The sequence below is a fragment of the Oncorhynchus mykiss genome, chromosome 9 (genome assembly GCF_057628025.1).
Source record: "Oncorhynchus mykiss isolate SJ-2025 chromosome 9, ASM5762802v1, whole genome shotgun sequence".
Classification (NCBI taxonomy): Eukaryota; Metazoa; Chordata; class Actinopteri; order Salmoniformes; family Salmonidae; genus Oncorhynchus; species Oncorhynchus mykiss.
Window position 1 is genome coordinate 78,597,399 of NC_143030.1, and position 26,250 is coordinate 78,623,648.

The 26,250-nt window shown below is 44.0% G+C and overlaps 1 protein-coding gene across 2 annotated transcripts in view; it reads right to left on the minus strand.

Annotated features, from left to right (window-relative positions):
* The window catches only part of LOC110516471 (laminin subunit alpha-5), a 254,283-nt gene that overhangs the window by 121,807 nt on the left and 106,226 nt on the right, over nt 1-26,250 (minus strand). Inside the window, exons 16-22 of one of the 2 annotated variants that reach the window (XM_090185536.1) lie at nt 25,395-25,532; nt 10,573-10,725; nt 9,953-10,005; nt 9,378-9,483; nt 5,095-5,194; nt 4,742-4,898; nt 635-773 (exon numbers count right to left, since the gene is read on the minus strand). In XM_090185536.1, coding sequence (XP_090041662.1) covers nt 635-773; nt 4,742-4,898; nt 5,095-5,194; nt 9,378-9,483; nt 9,953-10,005; nt 10,573-10,725; nt 25,395-25,532 — 846 coding nt within the window. The remainder of the gene's footprint in view (nt 1-634; nt 774-4,741; nt 4,899-5,094; nt 5,195-9,377; nt 9,484-9,952; nt 10,006-10,572; nt 10,726-25,394; nt 25,533-26,250) is intronic. The other variant, XM_090185535.1, reaches the window with a different exon arrangement.

A 26,250-nucleotide genomic window follows, 5' to 3' on the forward strand; every position in this document is an offset into this window, starting at 1 on the left:
GTTCTAGACCCCGCCTCTCTCTGCATGCCACTACTAGCTAATCACCAGCTACCTCTGTTAGAGGTCACACTCACACCCAGGTCACACTCACACCCAGGTCACACTCACACCCAGGTCACACTCACACCCAGGTCACACTCATACCCGGGTCACACTCACACCCGGGTCACACTCACACCCAGGTCACACTCACACCCAGGTCACACTCACACCCAGGTCACACTCACACCCAGGTCACACTCACACCCAGGACACACTCACACCCAGGTCACACTCACACCCAGGACACACTCACACCCAGGTCACACTCACACCCGGGTCACACTCACACCCAGGTCACACTCACACCCAGGACACACTCACACCCAGGACACACTCACACCCAGGTCACACTCACACCCAGGTCACACTCACACCCAGGACACACTCACACCCAGCCTCTCTATCCATGGGGAGAAGAGAGCGAGGGAAGAAGTTAAAGAAGAGCAGGGAGGAGAGGAGAAGAAAGGAGGGACTGGGAGAAGAAGGGTTAGGACTGCATCACACATGACCTATTCCCTATGTAGTGCACTAAATAGGGAATAGGGTGCCATTTTGGGTTGAAGCCTAGGATACCACCGAGTCAGACACTTACAGTTGCCACACATGGAGTTATTCCCATCGTCCAGGATGGACACCCTGCCCATCATGTCCAGGCCACCGCGGTTCACATAGTGCAAGACTATTTGAAACAGGACCGGAGAGCTAACCGAGACTTGAACCACCACCTTAGACTGGCGGGAGGGCATGGAGAGAAATGGAGAGGTAGGGGGGGGAAGGGGGGAAGGAGGGGGGAAGGAGGGGGGATGGAGAGGAGGGGAGAGGGAAGGGAGGAGGAGAAGGGATGGACAGGAGGGGAGAGGGAAGGGAAGGGAGGAGGATAAGGGATGGAGAGGAGGGGAGAGGGAAGGGAGGAGGAGAAGGGATGGAGAGGAGGGGAGGGGAGAGGGAAGGGAGGAGGAGAAGGGATGGAGAGGAGGGGAGAGCAGGGAAGGAAGAGGGAGAGGAGGAAGGAGGGAGGATGGAGGAGGAGAGAAGGAAGGGAGATGAGGGTGGGAGGGGAGATGAGGAAGGAGGGAGGGAGGAGGAGAAGGGATGGAGATGAGAGGAGGGAAGGAAGAGGAGAAAGGGGGGAGGAGGAGAGAGGGAAGGGAGGAGGAGAAGGGATGGAGAGGAGGGGAGAGGAGGAAGGGAAGAGGGAGTAGAGGAAGGATGGAGGAGGAGAGAGGGAAGGGAGATGAGGGTGGAAGGGGAGATGAGGAAGGAGGGAGGGAGGGGGAGGGAGGGAGGGGGAGAAGGGATAAGAGGAGGGGACAGGAGGGAGGGGAGATGGAGAGGAGGAAGGAGGGAGGATGGAGGAGGAGAAGGGATGGAGAGAGGAGGGAGGGGAGAGGGAGAGGAGGGTGGAAAGGGAGATGAGGAAGGAAGGTGGGTACAGGAGAGAGCAGGGAGGGAAGGCCACTCCTTTATTCCAATAGCACCACCACCACTGCAGCCAAAGCCAACCAGTCCAGCACCATAGAGATGGGAAGAGGGCGAACATCCTATCTTTGTCATTGACCGCTTATGTGACAGCATGGGCAGCGCTGTTGAGGGCTCTCCATTTTAAAGTAGATCATTTCTTCTCGCTTCTTTTCTACTGCCATCTGCAGTGCTAGAATGTTTTATCAGAAATGTAATTTACTGGCTAACGCTGTGTACACAAATGGACGGAATATATTTTGTCCTACGTCCTTTTCACGCAGTCTTGCCCCGCTACTGGTTGGATAAGTGTAGTGTTTATAAGAAGGAGGGGAGCCTGCCTCTCGTCAGAGATCACATTTATTTTGGGGAGATATTTGGGAAATATTACAGTTTCATTCAAGACAGAATAAACATATTGTTTCTGCTGATAATAAAACATGTTTTGTTTAGTTACATTTGTCTCAATTTGTTTCTGTCACGCTCTGACCTTTATTTCTGTCGTTTTGTCATTATTTAGTATGGTCAGGGCGTGAGTTGGGGTGGGCAGTCTATGTTTGTTTTTCTATGATTTTGGGATTTCTATGTTTCGGCCTAGTATGTATGGTTCTCAATCAAAGGCAGGTAACTGTTCCTGTTATATTGACAGAGTCTGGCCGGACTGTGGTTAGGTAACTTCCTGTTATATTGACAGACTCTGGCCAGACTGTGGTTAGGTAACTTCCTGTTATATTGACAGAGTCTGGCCAGACTGTGGTTAGGTAACTTCCTGTTCTATTGACAGACTCTGGCCGGACTGTGGTTAGGTAACTTCCTGTTCTATTGACACTCTGGCCGGACTGTGGTTAGGTAACTTCCTGTTATATTGACAGAGTCTGGCAGGACTGTGGTTAGGTAACTTCCTGTTCTATTGACACTCTGGCCGGACTGTGGTTAGGTAACTTCCTGTTCTATTGACACTCTGGCCGAACTGTGGTTAGGTAACTTCCTGTTCTATTGACACTCTGGCCGGACTGTGGTTAGGTAACTTCCTGTTATATTGACAGAGTCTGGCAGGACTGTGGTTAGGTAACTTCCTGTTATATTGACAGACTCTGGCCGGACTCTGGTTAGATAACTTCCTGTTCTATTGACGGACTGAATATGAGTTTGAAAAATTCCTGCAAAATGCCACTCCGTTGCGAATGGTCCCCATTGAAATTAATGACATCTGGCGTAACTCAACAGACTGCAAAGTTAGGACGGATGTGTAGGGGGCGTAATTCCTTCTGCTGACCTGGATGTAATTCTGTGATACTTCCTTAATCCATAGGAAGTCCCGCCCAGTTGGCTACTTTAAAAATGGTGAAATCCCTCAATGACGCTGCCCATTTTAAAACAGGACCAAGTGTGCCCTCTATCCATCTCTATGCCGAGCACACCCGCCACCCACCCACGCCACTCCTCCCGCCACTCACCCACCCACCCACGCCACTCACCCACCCACTCAATAAAACACACTAGTAGACCCTCAATGCAAACACGCTAGCTTCAGCCATCATTCACTCAAGCATAAAGCAAGCTGGGATACTATAGATAAACCATAGACCTATTGGATCTTCTTCACAGAGGAGAATAAATTATGGTTTGCACATGCAGGGTTAGAATGAATTCTCGGCCAACAATGATAATACATCTTGTATAGACATTTCATTATCTTAGACTTCAATATGACATGGATCCACTAAGATAATACCAAGGATTTATATAGTAAGGACTAAGATAATACCAAGGATTTATATAGTAAGGACTAAGATAATACCAAGGATTTATATAGTAAGGACTAAGATAATACCAAGGATTTATATAGTAAGGACTAAGATAATACCAAGGATTTATATAGTAAGGACTAAGATAATACCAAGGATTTATATAGTAAGGACTAAGATAATACCAAGGATTTATATAGCAAGGACTAAGATAATACCAAGGATTTATATAGTAAGGACTAAGATAATACCAAGGATTTATATAGTAGGGACTAAGATAATACCTAGGATTTATATAGTAAGGACTAAGATAATACCAAGGATTTATATAGTAAGGACTAAGATAATACCAAGGATTTATATAGTAAGGACTAAGATAATACCAAGGATTTATATAGTAAGGACTAAGATAATACCAAGGATTTATATAGTAAGGACTAAGATAATACCAAGGATTTATATAGTAAGGACTAAGATAATACCAAGGATTTATATAGTAAGGACTAAGATAATACCAAGAATTTATATAGTAAGGACTAAGATAATACCAAGGATTTACATAGTAGGGACTAAGATAATACCAAGGATTTATATAGTAAGGACTAAGATAATACCAAGGATTTATATAGTAAGGACTAAGATAATACCAAGGATTTATATAGTAAGGACTAAGATAATACCAAGAATGTATATAGCAAGGACTAGATTCATCCCTTTAGGAATTAAGTTACTGTTATTGTTTGTACAACTACAAAAAAACAAACATAATTTGTTAACATACAATAGCTGCATGCCCAGAGTGAGACCTAAGGCAATAGAAGGAGGACAGAGTCCTATACACATATATCTAGTACAGTGTGTGGGTTGAGTGTAGAGCCATTGAGTTATACTGTACAATCAGAGGACAGTTTATTAGGTACATATAGTAATGGGTCAGACCACTCTTTGCCTCCAGAATAGCCTGAATTCTTCGGGGAATGGGATTCTAGAAGTTGTAAGGAAACGTTCAAACGGTGATCGATTGGTATCAAGGGACCTAACGTGTGCCAGGGAAACATTCTCCACACCATTACACCACCAGCCTGTACCGTTGACACCAGGCAGGATGGGGGCCATGGACTCATACTGCTTACGCCAAATCCTGACTCTGCCATCAGCATGACGCAACAGGAACCCGAGATTTTGTCGGACCAGGCAATGTTTTTCCACCTTCAATTGTCCATTGTTGGTGATCTCGTTCCCCAGGAGGCCGGCTGTTTCTACGATACTGGATCCGGTATGCCTGGCACCGACGATCATACCACACTCAGTCGCTTAGGTCACTAGTTTGACCCATTGTAGGTCACTAGTTTGACCCACGTGACTTACTGTCTGTAGGAGCGAACCATTTTCGTGAACAGAGTGGTGTACCTAATAAACTGGCCACCGAGTGTATTTTAGGCTACACACTATCTATTACTATAGAGCACATGTCTCGGTTAGAGAAGACTAACCTGTATTAGGGACATCTGAGCGTACCCTCTCCAGCTAAACCTTTCAAATTCCGCGGGGTTGTAGCCGAAACGCACCGGCCTCCCGTCCAGCGTGGTACCCTCCTCTATCTCAAACTTCAGGTGGTGCAGGTCTGGAAAGTAGTGGTCCGGACGAGGCCTGGGATGAAGGAGGAAGGAACACTGGTTTAAATAATCCGGTCTTTAAAATAAGATTCTGTCCTCAGCTGGATACAGTTTCTCAAGGAGTTGAGTTAAAACAGCTGTCTGGAAGAAAATAAAAAGTGTTTGGGAGCATGTTTTTATTTTGACTGCGTGATGCAAAGTGAATGTTTTTACACCGTTTTTTCAGTCACCTGTTACACTTGGGTCCCTCTACGTTGGGTCTGCAGCGACATCTCCCGTTCCTCTCCCCACAGGACTGTCCCGCTGATCCTCCAATGTCGCACTGACAACCTGCAACACACACCAACACATCTAGAGATCATGGTATACTGCAGTACAACCTGCAACACACACACCAACACATCTAGAGATCATGGTATACTGCAATACAACCTGCAACACACACACCAACACATCTAGAGATCATGGTATACTGCAATACAACCTGCAACACACACACCAACACATCTAGATATACTGCAATACAACTTGCAACACACACACCAACACATCTAGATATACTGCTGTACAACCTGCAACACACACACCAACACATCTAGATATACTGCAGTACAACCTGCAACACACACACCAACACATCTAGATATACTGCTGTACAACCTGCAACACACACACCAACACATCTAGATATACTGCTGTACAACCTGCAACACACACACCAACACATCTAGATATACTGCTGTACAACCTGCAACACACACACCAACACATCTAGATATACTGCAGTACAACCTGCAACACACACACCAACACATCTAGATATACTGCAGTACAACCTGCAACACACACACCAACACATCTAGATATACTGCAGTACAACCTGCAACACACACACCAACACATCTAGATATACTGCTGTACAACCTGCAACACACACACCAACACATCTAGATATACTGCTGTACAACCTGCAACACACACACCAACACATCTAGAGATCATGGTATACTGCAATACAACCTGCAACACACACACCAACACATCTAGATATACTGCAGTACAACCTGCAACACACACACACCAACACATCTAGATATACTGCAGTACAACCTGCAACACACACACCAACACATCTAGAGATACTGCAGTACAACCTGCAACACACACACCAACACATCTAGATATACTGCTGTACAACCTGCAACACACACACCAACACATCTAGAGATCATGGTATACTGCAATACAACCTGCAACACACACACCAACACATCTAGATATACTGCAGTACAACCTGCAACACACACACCAACACATCTAGATATACTGCAGTACAACCTGCAACACACACACCAACACATCTAGATATACTGCAGTACAACCTGCAACACACACACCAACACATCTAGATATACTGCAGTACAACCTGCAACACACACACCAACACATCTAGATATACTGCAGTACAACCTGCAACACACACACACCAACACATCTAGATATACTGCAGTACAACCTGCAACACACACACACCAACACATCTAGATATACTGCTGTACAACCTGCAACACACACACCAACACATCTAGATATACTGCTGTACAACCTGCAACACACACACCAACACATCTAGATATACTGCTGTACAACCTGCAACACACACACCAACACATCTAGATATACTGCTGTACAACCTGCAACACACACACCAACACATCTAGAGATCATGGTATACTGCAATACAACCTGCAACACACACACCAACACATCTAGATATACTGCAGTACAACCTGCAACACACACACCAACACATCTAGATATACTGCAGTACAACCTGCAACACACACACCAACACATCTAGATATACTGCAGTACAACCTGCAACACACACACCAACACATCTAGATATACTGCAGTACAACCTGCAACACACACACCAACACATCTAGATATACTGCAGTACAACCTGCAACACACACACACCAACACATCTAGATATACTGCAGTACAACCTGCAACACACACACACCAACACATCTAGATATACTGCTGTACAACCTGCAACACACACACCAACACATCTAGAGATCATGGTATACTGCTGTACAACCTGCAACACACACACCAACACATCTAGATATACTGCAGTACAACCTGCAACACACACACCAACACATCTAGATATACTGCTGTACAACCTGCAACACACACACCAACACATCTAGATATACTGCTGTACAACCTGCAACACACACACCAACACATCTAGAGATACTGCAGTACAACCTGCAACACACACACCAACACATCTAGATATACTGCAGTACAACCTGCAACACACACACCAACACATCTAGATATACTGCAGTACAACCTGCAACACACACACCAACACATCTAGATATACTGCAGTACAACCTGCAACACACACACCAACACATCTAGATATACTGCAGTACAACCTGCAACACACACACCAACACATCTAGAGATCATGGTATACTGCAATACAACCTGCAACACACACACCAACACATCTAGAGATCATGGTATACTGCAATACAACTTGCAACACACACACCAACACATCTAGATATACTGCTGTACAACCTGCAACACACACACCAACACATCTAGATATACTGCTGTACAACCTGCAACACACACACCAACACATCTAGATATACTGCAGTACAACCTGCAACACACACACCAACACATCTAGATATACTGCAGTACAACCTGCAACACACACACCAACACATCTAGATATACTGCAGTACAACCTGCAACACACACACCAACACATCTAGATATACTGCAGTACAACCTGCAACACACACACCAACACATCTAGATATACTGCTGTACAACCTGCAACACACACACCAACACATCTAGATATACTGCTGTACAACCTGCAACACACACACCAACACATCTAGATATACTGCTGTACAACCTGCAACACACACACCAACACATCTAGAGATCATGGTATACTGCAATACAACCTGCAACACACACACCAACACATCTAGATATACTGCAGTACAACCTGCAACACACACACACCAACACATCTAGATATACTGCAGTACAACCTGCAACACACACACCAACACATCTAGAGATACTGCAGTACAACCTGCAACACACACACCAACACATCTAGATATACTGCTGTACAACCTGCAACACACACACCAACACATCTAGAGATCATGGTATACTGCAATACAACCTGCAACACACACACCAACACATCTAGATATACTGCAGTACAACCTGCAACACACACACCAACACATCTAGATATACTGCAGTACAACCTGCAACACACACACCAACACATCTAGATATACTGCAGTACAACCTGCAACACACACACCAACACATCTAGATATACTGCAGTACAACCTGCAACACACACACACCAACACATCTAGATATACTGCAGTACAACCTGCAACACACACACCAACACATCTAGAGATCATGGTATACTGCTGTACAACCTGCAACACACACACCAACACATCTAGATATACTGCAGTACAACCTGCAACACACACACCAACACATCTAGATATACTGCTGTACAACCTGCAACACACACACCAACACATCTAGATATACTGCTGTACAACCTGCAACACACACACCAACACATCTAGAGATACTGCAGTACAACCTGCAACACACACACCAACACATCTAGATATACTGCAGTACAACCTGCAACACACACACCAACACATCTAGATATACTGCAGTACAACCTGCAACACACACACCAACACATCTAGATATACTGCAGTACAACCTGCAACACACACACCAACACATCTAGATATACTGCAGTACAACCTGCAACACACACACCAACACATCTAGAGATCATGACATACTGCAGTACAACCTGCAACACACACACCAACACATCTAGAGATCATGGTATACTGCAGTACAACCTGCAACACACACACCAACACATCTAGAGATACTGCAGTACAACCTGCAACACACACACCAACACATCTAGATATACTGCAGTACAACCTGCAACACACACACCAACACATCTAGAGATCATGACATACTGCTGTACAACCTGCAACACACACCAACACATCTAGAGATCATGACATACTGCTGTACCCAATTATCACATAACTTAATTCCTCGTACAACAGACCAGTGTTATTGTAGCAGAGGAGATTTGGAATCACACTCTTGATTTGGAATCACACTCTTGATTTGGAATCACACTCTTGATTTGGAATCACACTCTTGATTTGGAATCACACTCTTGATTTGGAATCACACTCTTGATTTGGAATCACACTCTTGATTTGGAATCACACTCTACGGAAGTAGCCTTTCTTGAGACATGTAAAAGCCCAAATGTTGCCCCGGAACAAGAGGATGTCCTCTTGATCTAATGGTTAAGATGTTGGGTTGGTGATTCCAACTGGTTCCGACTGGTTCCGACTGGTTCCATGAGGCTTACCTTGACAGCCGAAGAAGCTGTCACTCTGCAGGTTGAAGAATCCATCTTTACACACAGAGCAGGTGCCACCGCACGCATTGGGCTTACAGGGACACTGGCCGTTACTCTGAAACACAGAAACAGAGAGGAGATGTTGTTCAATTATTATTATTATTATCATTATTATTATTATTTGTATAATTATTATTATTTTTATAATTATTTTATAATTATTATAATAATTATTATTATTTGTATAATTATTATTATTTTTATAATTATTTTATAATTATTATTATGATTATTTTTTAAATTATTTTATTATTATTTCTATAATTATAATCATTTTTTATAATTATTTTATTATTATTGTTATTATTGTTATAATTATTATAATAATTATTATTTGTAATTATTATTCAAATGATTATTCTAATTATTATTATTATTACACTAGTGCTAGCCAGTGTTATTGGCTATGTCCATTCCAAAGAGTATTGAATCAATGAGAAAACCCCATCTTTACTGCTAAACCATATTATTAGCTAAAGTACTGTACGTCCATGTTGTTTATAACAAGCCTTATAACTTCTCACCTGAGCACACTCTGCCACACCACCCATTGTCCCTTCAACGTTGCATTCACAGTCTGAGAGAAAGAGGAACACATGGAACATTCATTTCACTACTGGGCCGTCATAGGAATATAAACCTCACAATAACCAACACAATGCCTCCTTTTGATGACATTTAAAGCAGGGGGTGGGCAATTCCAGTCCTCGAAGGGCCTGATTGGTGTCACAGTTTTGCACCCAGCGCCCAGAACCCAGCCCCCAGAACCCAGCACCCAGAACCCAGCCCCCAGAACCCAGCACCCAGAACCCAGCACCCAGAACCCAGCCCCCAGAACCCAGCACCCAGAACCCAGCACCCAGGACCCAGCCCCCTGCACCCAGCACCTAGCACCCAGCACCTAGCCCCCTGCACCCAGCACCTAGCACCCAGCACCTAGCCCCCAGCACCCAGCCCCCAGCACCCAGCACCCAGCACCCAGCTAACACACCTGACTCCAATAATCACCTAATCATGATCTTTAGTTTAGAATGCAATTTGATTAATCAGCTGTGTTTGCTGGGGATGGAGAAACAGTGTGACACCAATCAGGTGCTCGAGGACTGGAGTTTGCCCATCCCTGAAGGGTAAAGTTGCGTCTTACTGGAGCATCCATAGACGGTGTCAGGTGACAGGTTCCAGAACAGAGGTTTACACCTGTCACAGGCCACTCCCTCCACATAGAGAAGACACTCACAGGAGCCAACGGTTGGCAGGGCCTCGTTCTGTACAGAACCGGCTGGGTTACATGTGTCAGCTGCAGAGCACAGGAAGAAACAAAAAGCTTAGTAAAATACAGTAAACTAATAGTTTAGTAAAATACAGGAAACAAATAGTTTAGTAAAATACAGTAAATAAATAGTTTAGTAAAATACAGGAAACTAATAGTTTAGTAAAATACAGGAAACAAATAGTTTAGTAAAATACAGGAAACTAATAGTTTAGTAAAATACAGGAAACAAAAAGTTTAGTAAAATAGTCATTATTTTATCTTTCCTTATAGATGGACAATGGATTGGGAGATACAAATCAAACCAAATTGTATTTGTCACGTGCGCCGAATATAACAACCTTACAGTGAAATGCTTCCTTACAAGCCCTGAACAATGCTGTTGGAAGAGAATAGAGTTAAACAAAATATTTACTAAATGAACTAAAGTAAAAAAAAAATAAAAAAATAACAATAGAACAAGACTATATACAGGGTATTACGGTACAGAGTCAATGTGGAGGCTATATACAGGGTATTACGGTACAGAGTCAATGTGGAGGCTATATACAGGGTATTACGGTACAGAGTCAATGTGGAGGCTATATACAGGGTATTACGGTACAGAGTCAATGTGGAGGCTATATACAGGGTATTACGGTACAGAGTCAATGTGGAGGCTATATACAGGGTATTACGGTACAGAGTCAATGTGGAGGCTATATACAGGGTATTACGGTACAGAGTCAATGTGGAGGCTATATACAGGGTATTACGGTACAGAGTCAATGTGGAGGCTATATACAGGGTATTACGGTACAGAGTCAATGTGGAGGCTATATACAGGGTATTACGGTACAGAGTCAATGTGGAGGCTATATACAGGGTATTACGGTACAGAGTCAATGTGGAGGCTATATACAGGGTATTACGGTACAGAGTCAATGTGGAGGCTATATACAGGGTATTACGGTACAGAGTCAATGTGGAGACTATATACAGGGTATTACGGTACAGAGTCAATGTGGAGGCTATATACAGGGTATTACGGTACAGAGTCAATGTGGAGGCTATATACAGGGTATTACGGTACAGAGTCAATGTGGAGGCTATATACAGGGTATTACGGTACAGAGTCAATGTGGAGGCTATATACAGGGTATTACGGTACAGAGTCAATGTGGAGGCTATATACAGGGTATTACGGTACAGAGTCAATGTGGAGGCTATATACAGGGTATTACGGTACAGAGTCAATGTGGAGACTATATACAGGGTATTACGGTACAGAGTCAATGTGGAGGCTATATACAGGGTATTACGGTACAGAGTCAATGTGGAGGCTATATACAGGGTATTACGGTACAGAGTCAATGTGGAGGCTATATACAGGGTATTACGGTACAGAGTCAATGTGGAGGCTATATACAGGGTATTACGGTACAGAGTCAATGTGGAGGCTATATACAGGGTATTACGGTACAGAGTCAATGTGGAGGCTATATACAGGGTATTACGGTACAGAGTCAATGTGGAGGCTATATACAGGGTATTACGGTACAGAGTCAATGTGGAGGCTATATACAGGGTATTACGGTACAGAGTCAATGTGGAGACTATATACAGGGTATTACGGTACAGAGTCAATGTGGAGGCTATATATAGGGTATTACGGTACAGAGTCAATGTGGATGCTATATACAGGGTATTACGGTACAGAGTCAATGTGGAGGCTATATACAGGGTATTACGGTACAGAGTCAATGTGGAGGCTATATACAGGGTATTACGGTACAGAGTCAATGTGGATGCTATATACAGGGTATTACGGTACAGAGTCAATGTGGAGGCTATATACAGGGTATTACGGTACAGAGTCAATGTGGAGGCTATATACAGGGTATTACGGTACAGAGTCAATGTGGAGGCTATATACAGGGTATTACGGTACAGAGTCAATGTGGAGGCTATATACAGGGTATTACGGTACAGAGTCAATGTGGAGGCTATATACAGGGTATTACGGTACAGAGTCAATGTGGAGGCTATATACAGGGTATTACGGTACAGAGTCAATGTGGAGGCTATATACAGGGTATTACGGTACAGAGTCAATGTGGAGGCTATATACAGGGTATTACGGTACAGAGTCAATGTGGAGGCTATATACAGGGTATTACGGTACAGAGTCAATGTGGAGGCTATATACAGGGTATTACGGTACAGAGTCAATGTGGAGGCTATATACAGGGTATTACGGTACAGAGTCAATGTGGAGGCTATATACAGGGTATTACGGTACAGAGTCAATGTGGAGGCTATATACAGGGTATTACGGTACAGAGTCAATGTGGAGGCTATATACAGGGTATTACGGTACAGAGTCAATGTGGAGGCTATATACAGGGTATTACGGTACAGAGTCAATGTGGAGGCTATATACAGGGTATTACGGTACAGAGTCAATGTGGAGGCTATATACAGGGTATTACGGTACAGAGTCAATGTGGTGGCTATATACAGGGTATTACGGTACAGAGTCAATGTGGAGGCTATATACAGGGTATTATGGTACAGAGTCAATGTGGAGGCTATATACAGGGTATTATGGTACCGAGTCAATGTGGAGGCTATATACAGGGTATTACGGTACAGAGTCAATGTGGAGGCTATATACAGGGTATTACGGTACAGAGTCAATGTGGAGGCTATATACAGGGTATTACGGTACAGAGTCAATGTGGTGGCTATATACAGGGTATTACGGTACAGAGTCAATGTGGAGGCTATATACAGGGTATTACGGTACAGAGTCAATGTGGAGGCTATATACAGGGTATTATGGTACCGAGTCAATGTGGAGGCTATATACAGGGTATTACGGTACAGAGTCAATGTGGAGGCTATATACAGGGTATTACGGTACAGAGTCAATGTGGAGGCTATATACAGGGTATTACGGTACAGAGTCAATGTGGAGGCTATATACAGGGTATTACGGTACAGAGTCAATGTGGAGGCTATATACAGGGGGTACCGTTACAGAGTCAATGTGGAGGCTATATACAGGGGGTACTGGTACAGAGTCAATGTGGAGGCTATATACAGGGTATTACGGTACAGAGTCAATGTGGAGGCTATATACAGGGGGTACCGTTACAGAGTCAATGTGGAGGCTATATACAGGGGGTACTGGTACAGAGTCAATGTGGAGGCTATATACAGGGGGTACTGGTACAGAGTCAATGTGGAGGCTATATACAGGGTATTACGGTACAGAGTCAATGTGGAGGCTATATACAGGGTATTACGGTACAGAGTCAATGTGGAGGCTATATACAGGGTATTATGGTACAGAGTCAATGTGGAGGCTATATACAGGGTATTATGGTACAGAGTCAATGTGGAGGCTATATACAGGGTATTATGGTACAGAGTCAATGTAGAGGCTATATACAGGGTATTATGGTACAGAGTCAATGTGGAGGCTATATACAGGGTATTATGGTACAGAGTCAATGTGGAGGCTATATACAGGGTATTATGGTACAGAGTCAATGTGGAGGCTATATACAGGGTATTATGGTACAGAGTCAATGTGGAGGCTATATACAGGGTATTATGGTACAGAGTCAATGTGGAGGCTATATACAGGGTATTACGGTACAGAGTCAATGTGGAGGCTATATACAGGGTATTACGGTACAGAGTCAATGTGGAGGCTATATACAGGGTATTACGGTACAGAGTCAATGTGGAGGCTATATACAGGGTATTACGGTACAGAGTCAATGTGGAGGCTATATACAGGGTATTACGGTACAGAGTCAATGTGGAGGCTATATACAGGGTATTACGGTACAGAGTCAATGTGGAGGCTATATACAGGGTATTACGGTACAGAGTCAATGTGGAGGCTATATACAGGGTATTACGGTACAGAGTCAATGTGGAGGCTATATACAGGGTATTACGGTACAGAGTCAATGTGGAGGCTATATACAGGGTATTACGGTACAGAGTCAATGTGGAGGCTATATACAGGGTATTACGGTACAGAGTCAATGTGGAGGCTATATACAGGGGGTACTGGTACAGAGTCAATGTGGAGCTATATACAGGGGGTACTGGTACAGAGTCAATGTGGAGCTATATACAGGGTATTATGGTACAGAGTCAATGTGGAGGCTATATACAGGGGGTACTGGTACAGAGTCAATGTGGAGCTATATACAGGGGGTACTGGTACAGAGTCAATGTGGAGCTATATACAGGGTATTACGGTACAGAGTCAATGTGGAGGCTATATACAGGGGGTACTGGTACAGAGTCAATGTGGAGCTATATACAGGGGGTACTGGTACAGAGTCAATGTGGAGGCTATATACAGGGGGTACTGGTACAGAGTCAATGTGGAGCTATATACAGGGGGTACTGGTACAGAGTCAATGTGGAGGCTATATACAGGGGGTACTGGTACAGAGTCAATGTGGAGGCTATATACAGGGGGTACCGGTACAGAGTCAATGTGGAGCTATATACAGGGGGTACTGGTACAGAGTCAATGTGGAGGCTATATACAGGGGGTACCGGTACAGAGTCAATGTGGAGGCTATATACAGGGGGTACTGGTACAGAGTCAATGTGGAGGCTATATACAGGGGGTACCGGTACAGAGTCAATGTGGAGGCTATATACAGGGGGTACTGGTACAGAGTCAATGTGGAGGCTATATACAGGGGGTACTGGTACAGAGTCAATGTGGAGGCTATATACAGGGAGTACTGGTACAGAGTCAATGTGGAGGCTATATACAGGGGGTACTGGTACAGAGTCAATGTGGAGGCTATATACAGGGGGTACTGGTACAGAGTCAATGTGGAGGCTATATACAGGGTATTATGGTACAGAGTCAATGTGGAGACTATATACAGGGTATTACGGTACAGAGTCAATGTGGAGGCTATATACAGGGTATTATGGTACAGAGTCAATGTGGAGGCTATATACAGGGTATTACGGTACAGAGTCAATGTGGAGGCTATATACAGGGTATTATGGTACAGAGTCAATGTGGAGGCTATATACAGGGTATTATGGTACAGAGTCAATGTGGAGACTATATACAGGGTATTACGGTACAGAGTCAATGTGGAGGCTATATACAGGGTATTACGGTACAGAGTCAATGTGGAGGCTATATACAGGGTATTACGGTACAGAGTCAATGTGGAGGCTATATACAGGGTATTACGGTACAGAGTCAATGTGGAGGCTATATACAGGGTATTACGGTACAGAGTCAGTGTGGAGGCTATATACAGGGTATTACGGTACAGAGTCAATGTGGAGGCTATATACAGGGTATTACGGTACAGAGTCAATGTGGAGGCTATATACAGGGTATTACGGTACAGAGTCAATGTGGAGGCTATATACAGGGTATTACGGTACAGAGTCAGTGTGGAGGCTATATACAGGGTATTACGGTACAGAGTCAATGTGGAGACTATATACAGGGTGTTACGGTACAGAGTCAATGTGGAGGCTATATACAGGGTATTACGGTACAGAGTCAATGTGGAGACTATATACAGGGTATTACGGTACAGAGTCAATGTGGAGGCTATATACAGGGTATTACGGTACAGAGTCAATGTGGAGGCTATATACAGGGTATTACGGTACAGAGTCAATGTGGAGGCTATATACAGGGTATTACGGTACAGAGTCAATGTGGAGGCTATATACAGGGTATTACGGTACAGAGTCAATGTGGAGGCTATATACAGGGTATTACGGTACAGAGTCAATGTGGAGGCTATATACAGGGTATTACGGTACAGAGTCAATGTGGAGGCTATATACAGGGTATTACGGTACAGAGTCAATGTGGAGGCTATATACAGGGTATTACGGTACAGAGTCAATGTGGAGGCTATATACAGGGTATTACGGTACAGAGTCAATGTGGAGACTATATACAGGGTATTACGGTACAGAGTCAATGTGGAGGCTATATACAGGGTATTACGGTACAGAGTCAGTGTGGAGGCTATATACAGGGTATTACGGTACAGAGTCAGTGTGGAGGCTATATACATGGTATTACGGTACAGAGTCAATGTGGAGGCTATATACAGGGTATTACGGTACAGAGTCAATGTGGAGGCTATATACAGGGTATTACGGTACAGAGTCAATGTGGAGGCTATATACAGGGTATTATGGTACAGAGTCAATGTGGAGGCTATATACAGGGTATTACGGTACAGAGTCAATGTGGAGGCTATATACAGGGTATTACGGTACAGAGTCAATGTGGAGGCTATATACAGGGTGTTACGGTACAGAGTCAGTGTGGAGGCTATATACAGGGTATTACGGTACAGAGTCAATGTGGAGGCTATATACAGGGTATTACGGTACAGAGTCAATGTGGAGGCTATATACAGGGTATTACGGTACAGAGTCAATGTGGAGGCTATATACAGGGTATTACGGTACAGAGTCAATGTGGAGGCTATATACAGGGTATTACGGTACAGAGTCAATGTGGAGGCTATATACAGGGTATTACGGTACAGAGTCAATGTGGAGACTATATACAGGGTATTACGGTACAGAGTCAATGTGGAGGCTATATACAGGGTATTACGGTACAGAGTCAATGTGGAGGCTATATACAGGGTGTTACGGTACAGAGTCAATGTGGAGGCTATATACAGGGTATTACGATACTGAGTCAATGTGGAGGCTATATACAGGGTATTACGGTACAGAGTCAATGTGGAGGCTATATACAGGGTATTACGGTACTGAGTCAATGTGGAGGCTATATACAGGGTATTACGGTACAGAGTCAATGTGGAGGCTATATACAGGGTATTACGGTACAGAGTCAATGTGGAGGCTATATACAGGGTATTATGGTACAGAGTCAATGTGGAGGCTATATACAGGGTATTACGGTACAGAGTCAATGTGGAGGCTATATACAGGGTATTACGGTACAGAGTCAATGTGGAGGCTATATACAGGGTATTACGGTACTGAGTCAATGTGGAGGCTATATACAGGGTATTACGGTACTGAGTCAATGTGGAGGCTATATACAGGGTATTACGGTACAGAGTCAATGTGGAGGCTATATACAGGGTATTACGGTACAGAGTCAATGTGGAGGCTATATACAGGGTGTTACGGTACAGAGTCAATGTGGAGGCTATATACAGGGTATTACGGTACAGAGTCAATGTGGAGGCTATATACAGGGTGTTACGGTACAGAGTCAATGTGGAGACTATATACAGGGTATTACGGTACAGAGTCAATGTGGAGGCTATATACAGGGTATTACGGTACAGAGTCAATGTGGAGGCTATATACAGGGTATTACGGTACAGAGTCAATGTGGAGGCTATATACAGGGTATTACGGTACAGAGTCAATGTGGAGGCTATATACAGGGTATTACGGTACAGAGTCAATGTGGAGGCTATATACAGGGTATTACGGTACAGAGTCAGTGTGGAGACTATATACAGGGTATTACGGTACAGAGTCAGTGTGGAGGCTATATACAGGGGGTACTGGTACAGAGTCAATGTGGAGACTATATACAGGGTATTACGGTACAGAGTCAATGTGGAGGCTATATACAGGGTATTACGGTACAGAGTCAATGTGGAGGCTATATACAGGGTGTTACGGTACAGAGTCAATGTGGAGGCTATATACAGGGTATTACGGTACAGAGTCAATGTGGAGGCTATATACAGGGTGTTACGGTACAGAGTCAATGTGGAGGCTATATACAGGGTATTACGGTACAGAGTCAATGTGGAGGCTATATACAGGGTATTACGGTACAGAGTCAATGTGGAGGCTATATACAGGGTATTACGGTACAGAGTCAATGTGGAGGCTATATACAGGGTGTTACGGTACAGAGTCAATGTGGAGGCTATATACAGGGTGTTACGGTACAGAGTCAATGTGGAGGCTATATACAGGGTATTACGGTACAGAGTCAATGTGGAGGCTATATACAGGGTGTTACGGTACAGAGTCAATGTGGAGGCTATATACAGGGTGTTACGGTACAGAGTCAATGTGGAGGCTATATACAGGGTGTTACGGTACAGAGTCAATGTGGAGGCTATATACATGGTATTACGGTACAGAGTCAATGTGGAGGCTATATACAGGGTATTACGGTACAGAGTCAATGTGGAGGCTATATACAGGGTATTATGGTACAGAGTCAATGTGGAGGCTATATACAGGGTATTACGGTACAGAGTCAATGTGGAGGCTATATACAGGGTATTACGGTACAGAGTCAATGTGGAGGCTATATACAGGGTATTACGGTACAGAGTCAATGTGGAGGCTATATACAGGGTATTACGGTACAGAGTCAATGTGGAGGCTATATACAGGGTATTACGGTACAGAGTCAATGTGGAGGCTATATACAGGGTATTACGGTACAGAGTCAATGTGGAGGCTATATACAGGGTATTACGGTACAGAGTCAATGTGGAGGCTATATACAGGGTATTACGGTACAGAGTCAATGTGGAGGCTATATACAGGGTATTACGGTACAGAGTCAATGTGGAGGCTATATACAGGGTATTACGGTACAGAGTCAATGTGGAGGCTATAAACAGGGTATTACGGTACAGAGTCAATGTGGAGGCTATATACAGGGTATTACGGTACAGAGTCAATGTGGAGGCTATATACAGGGTATTACGGTGCAGTCAATGTGGAGGGTATATACAGGGGGTACAGGTACAGAGTCAATGTGGAGGCTATATACAGGGTATTACGGTACAGAGTCAATGTGGAGGCTATATACAGGGTATTACGGTACAGAGTCAATGTGGAGGCTATATACAGGGTATTACGGTGCAGTCAATGTGGAGGGTATATACAGGGGGTACAGGTACAGAGTCAATGTGGAGGGTATATACAGGGGGTACAGGTACAGAGTCAATGTGGAGGCTATATACAGGGGGTACAGGTACAGAGTCAATGTGGAGGCTATATACAGGGGGTACAGGTACAGAGTCAATGTGGAGGCTATATACAGGGGGTACTGGTACAGAGTCAATGTGGAGGCTATATACAGGGGGTACTGGTACAGAGTCAATGTGGAGGCTATAAACAGGGGGTACTGGTACAGAGTCAATGTGGAGGCTATATACAGGGAGTACTGGTACAGAGTCAATGTGGAGGCTATATACAGGGAGTACTGGTACAGAGTCAATGTGGAGGCTATATACAGGGAGTACTGGTACAGAGTCAATGTGGAGGCTATATACAGGGTATTACGGTACAGAGTCAATGTGGAGGCTATATACAGGGAGTACTGGTACAGAGTCAATGTGGAGGCTATATACAGGGAGTACTGGTACAGAGTCAATGTGGAGGCTATATACAGGGTATTACGGTACAGAGTCAATGTGGAGGCTATATACAGGGGGTACTGGTACAGAGTCAATGTGGAGGCTATATACAGGGGGTACTGGTACAGAAACAATGTGGAGGCTATATACAGGGGGTACTGGTACAGAGTCAATGTGGAGGCTATATACAGGGGGTACCGGTACAGAGTCAATGTGGAGGCTATATACAGGGGGTACTGGTACAGAGTCAATGTGGAGGCTATATACAGGGAGTACTGGTACAGAGTCAATGTGGAGGCTATATACAGGGAGTACTGGTACAGAGTCAATGTGGAGGCTATATACAGGGAGTACTGGTACAGAGTCAATGTGGAGGCTATATACAGGGTATTACGGTACAGAGTCAATGTGGAGGCTATATACAGGGAGTACTGGTACAGAGTCAATGTGGAGGCTATATACAGGGAGTACTGGTACAGAGTCAATGTGGAGGCTATATACAGGGTATTACGGTACAGAGTCAATGTGGAGGCTATATACAGGGGGTACTGGTACAGAGTCAATGTGGAGGCTATATACAGGGGGTACTGGTACAGAAACAATGTGGAGGCTATATACAGGGGGTACTGGTACAGAGTCAATGTGGAGGCTATATACAGGGGGTACCGGTACAGAGTCAATGTGGAGGCTATATACAGGGGGTACTGGTACAGAGTCAATGTGGAGGCTATATACAGGGAGTACTGGTACAGAGTCAATGTGGAGGCTATATACAGGGAGTACTGGTACAGAGTCAATGTGGAGGCTATATACAGGGAGTACTGGTACAGAGTCAATGTGGAGGCTATATACAGGGAGTACTGGTACAGAGTCAATGTGGAGGCTATATACAGGGAGTACTGGTACAGAGTCAATGTGGAGGCTATATACAGGGTATTACGGTACAGAGTCAATGTGGAGGCTATATACAGGGGGTACTGGTACAGAGTCAATGTGGAGGCTATATACAGGGGGTACTGGTACAGAAACAATGTGGAGGCTATATACAGGGGGTACTGGTACAGAGTCAATGTGGAGGCTATATACAGGGTATTACGGTACAGAGTCAATGTGGAGGCTATATACAGGGTATTATGGTACAGAGTCAATGTGGAGGCTATATACAGGGGGTACTGGTACAGAGTCAATGTGGAGGCTATATACAGGGGGTACCGGTACAGAGTCAATGTGGAGGCTATATACAGGGGGTACTGGTACAGAGTCAATGTGGAGGCTATATACAGGGTATTACGGTACAGAGTCAATGTGGAGGCTATATACAGGGGGTACTGGTACAGAGTCAATGTGGAGGCTATATACAGGGGGTACTGGTACAGAAACAATGTGGAGGCTATATACAGGGGGTACTGGTACAGAGTCAATGTGGAGGCTATATACAGGGTATTAAGGTACAGAGTCAATGTGGAGGCTATATACAGGGTATTATGGTACAGAGTCAATGTGGAGGCTATATACAGGGGGTACTGGTACAGAGTCAATGTGGAGGCTATATACAGGGGGTACCGGTACAGAGTCAATGTGGAGGCTATATACAGGGGGTACTGGTACAGAGTCAATGTGGAGGCTATATACAGGGTATTACGGTACAGAGTCAATGTGGAGGCTATATACAGGGTATTATGGTACAGAGTCAATGTGGAGGCTATATACAGGGTATTACGGTACAGAGTCAATGTGGATGCTATATACAGGGTGTTACGGTACAGAGTCAATGTGGAGGCTATATACAGGGTATTACGGTACAGAGTCAATGTGGAGACTATATACAGGGTATTACGGTACAGAGTCAATGTGGAGGCTATATACAGGGTATTACGGTACAGAGTCAATGTGGAGGCTATATACAGGGTATTACGGTACAGAGTCAATGTGGAGACTATATACAGGGTATTACGGTACAGAGTCAATGTGGAGGCTATATACAGGGTATTACGGTACAGAGTCAATGTGGAGGCTATATACAGGGTATTAAGGTACAGAGTCAATGTGGAGGCTATATACAGGGTATTACGGTACAGAGTCAATGTGGAGGCTATATACAGGGGGTACTGGTACAGAGTCAATGTGGAGGCTATATACAGGGGGTACTGGTACAGAAACAATGTGGAGGCTATATACAGGGGGTACTGGTACAGAGTCAATGTGGAGGCTATATACAGGGTATTAAGGTACAGAGTCAATGTGGAGGCTATATACAGGGTATTATGGTACAGAGTCAATGTGGAGGCTATATACAGGGGGTACTGGTACAGAGTCAATGTGGAGGCTATATACAGGGGGTACCGGTACAGAGTCAATGTGGAGGCTATATACAGGGGGTACTGGTACAGAGTCAATGTGGAGGCTATATACAGGGTATTACGGTACAGAGTCAATGTGGAGGCTATATACAGGGTATTATGGTACAGAGTCAATGTGGAGGCTATATACAGGGTATTACGGTACAGAGTCAATGTGGATGCTATATACAGGGTGTTACGGTACAGAGTCAATGTGGAGGCTATATACAGGGTATTACGGTACAGAGTCAATGTGGAGACTATATACAGGGTATTACGGTACAGAGTCAATGTGGAGGCTATATACAGGGTATTACGGTACAGAGTCAATGTGGAGGCTATATACAGGGTATTACGGTACAGAGTCAATGTGGAGACTATATACAGGGTATTACGGTACAGAGTCAATGTGGAGGCTATATACAGGGTATTACGGTACAGAGTCAATGTGGAGGCTATATACAGGGTATTAAGGTACAGAGTCAATGTGGAGGCTATATACAGGGTATTACGGTACAGAGTCAATGTGGAGGCTATATACAGGGTATTATGGTACAGAGTCAATGTGGAGGCTATATACAGGGTATTACGGTACAGAGTCAATGTGGAGGCTATATACAGGGTATTATGGTACAGAGTCAATGTGGAGGCTATATACAGGGTATTATGGTACAGAGTCAATGTAGAGGCTATATACAGGGTATTATGGTACAGAGTCAATGTGGAGGCTATATACAGGGTATTACGGTACAGAGTCAATGTGGAGGCTATATACAGGGTATTATGGTACAGAGTCAATGTGGAGGCTATATACAGGGGGTACTGGTACAGAGTCAATGTGGAGGCTATATACAGGGTATTACGGTACAGAGTCAATGTGGAGGCTATATACAGGGGGTACTGGTACAGAGTCAATGTGGAGGCTATATACAGGGGGTACTGGTACAGAAACAATGTGGAGGCTATATACAGGGGGTACTGGTACAGAGTCAATGTGGAGGCTATATACAGGGTATTAAGGTACAGAGTCAATGTGGAGGCTATATACAGGGTATTATGGTACAGAGTCAATGTGGAGGCTATATACAGGGGGTACTGGTACAGAGTCAATGTGGAGGCTATATACAGGGGGTACCGGTACAGAGTCAATGTGGAGGCTATATACAGGGGGTACTGGTACAGAGTCAATGTGGAGGCTATATACAGGGTATTACGGTACAGAGTCAATGTGGAGGCTATATACAGGGTATTATGGTACAGAGTCAATGTGGAGGCTATATACAGGGTATTACGGTACAGAGTCAATGTGGATGCTATATACAGGGTGTTACGGTACAGAGTCAATGTGGAGGCTATATACAGGGTATTACGGTACAGAGTCAATGTGGAGACTATATACAGGGTATTACGGTACAGAGTCAATGTGGAGGCTATATACAGGGTATTACGGTACAGAGTCAATGTGGAGGCTATATACAGGGTATTACGGTACAGAGTCAATGTGGAGACTATATACAGGGTATTACGGTACAGAGTCAATGTGGAGGCTATATACAGGGTATTACGGTACAGAGTCAATGTGGAGGCTATATACAGGGTATTAAGGTACAGAGTCAATGTGGAGGCTATATACAGGGTATTACGGTACAGAGTCAATGTGGAGGCTATATACAGGGTATTATGGTACAGAGTCAATGTGGAGGCTATATACAGGGTATTACGGTACAGAGTCAATGTGGAGGCTATATACAGGGTATTATGGTACAGAGTCAATGTGGAGGCTATATACAGGGTATTATGGTACAGAGTCAATGTGGAGGCTATATACAGGGTATTATGGTACAGAGTCAATGTGGAGGCTATATACAGGGTATTACGGTACAGAGTCAATGTGGAGGCTATATACAGGGTATTATGGTACAGAGTCAATGTGGAGGCTATATACATGGTATTACGGTACAGAGTCAATGTGGAGGCTATAAACAGGGTATTACGGTACAGAGTCAATGTGGAGGCTATATACAGGGTATTACGGTACAGAGTCAATGTGGAGGCTATATACAGGGTATTACGGTACAGAGTCAATGTGGAGGCTATATACAGGGGGTACCGGTACAGAGTCAATGAGGAGGCTATATATAGGGGGTACGGGTACAGAGTCAATGAGGAGGCTATATACAGGGGGTACCGGTACAGAGTCAATGTGGAGGCTATATACAGGGTATTACGGTACAGAGTCAATGTGGAGGCTATATACAGGGGGTACTGGTACAGAGTCAATGTGGAGGCTATATACAGGGTATTACGGTACAGGGTTAATGTGGAGGCTATATACAGGGGGTACCGGTACAGAGTCAATGTGGAGGCTATATACAGGGGGTACCGGTACAGAGTCAATGTGGAGGCTATATACAGGGGGGTACCGGTACAGAGTCAATGTGGAGCCTATATACAGGGGGTACCGGTACAGAGTCATTGTGGAGGCTATATACAGGGTGTTACGGTACAGAGTCAATGTGGAGGCTATATACAGGGTGTACCGGTACAGATTCAATGTGGAGGCTATATACAGGGAGTACTGGTACAGAGTCAATGTGGAGGCTATATACAGGGGGTACCGGTACAGAGTCAATGTGGAGGCTATATACAGGGAGTACTGGTACAGAGTCAATGTGGAGGCTATATACAGGTTGTACCGGTACAGATTCAATGTGGAGGCTATATACAGGGGGTACCGGTACAGAGTCAATGTGGAGGCTATATACAGGGGATACCAGTACAGAGTCAATGTGTAGGCTATACAAAGGTTGAGATCGAAATCGAGATGGATATTGAATGTACAGTATGTGTGTATTATATGAGCAAAAGGACTGAATTAATTTGTCATTGAGGGATGATAAAGATCTATTGATTGATTAATTGATTGATTGAATGACCAAGTCCATAGGAGGTCACCTACCTTGGCAGAGAGGGAATCCGTAGGTTCCAGAGCTGCAGGTGTCACACCTCTGTCCCACGACGTTGGGTAGACAGGTACACTGACCACTCACCTGGTCACAGCTACTGAACCTGGAGCCCTCAGCTGAGCACTGACAAGCTGAGGTAGGAGAGAGATATTAACACATTAGCAAAGTAGCTGGGGAGACAGGAGAGAGAAGAGTGAGTTAGCCAGCTAGCATTTAGCTAGATTCAGATTTGAATTTAGTGACAGATTAGACAGGATAATAAATACATAACAACATGACAGATTAGACAGGGTAATAAATACATAACAACATGACAGATTAGACAGGGTAATAAACACATGACAGATTAGACAGGGTAATAAACACATAACAACATGACAGATTAGACAGGGTAATAAATACATAACACCATGACAGATTAGACAGGGTAATAAACACATAACAACATGACAGATTAGACAGGGTAATAAACACATAACAACATGACAGATTAGACAGGGTAATAAACACATAACAACATGACAGATTAGACAGGGTAATATACACATAACAACATGACAGATTAGACAGGGTAATAAACACATGACAGATTAGACAGGGTAATAAACACATAACAACATGACAGATTAGACAGGATAATAAACACATAACAACATGACAGATTAGACAGGATAATAAACACATAACAACATGACAGATTAGACAGGGTAATAAATACATAACAACATGACAGATTAGACAGGGTAATAAACACATAACAACATGTCAGATTAGACAGGATAATAAACACATAACAACATGACAGATTAGACAGGGTAATAAATACATAACAACATGACAGATTAGACA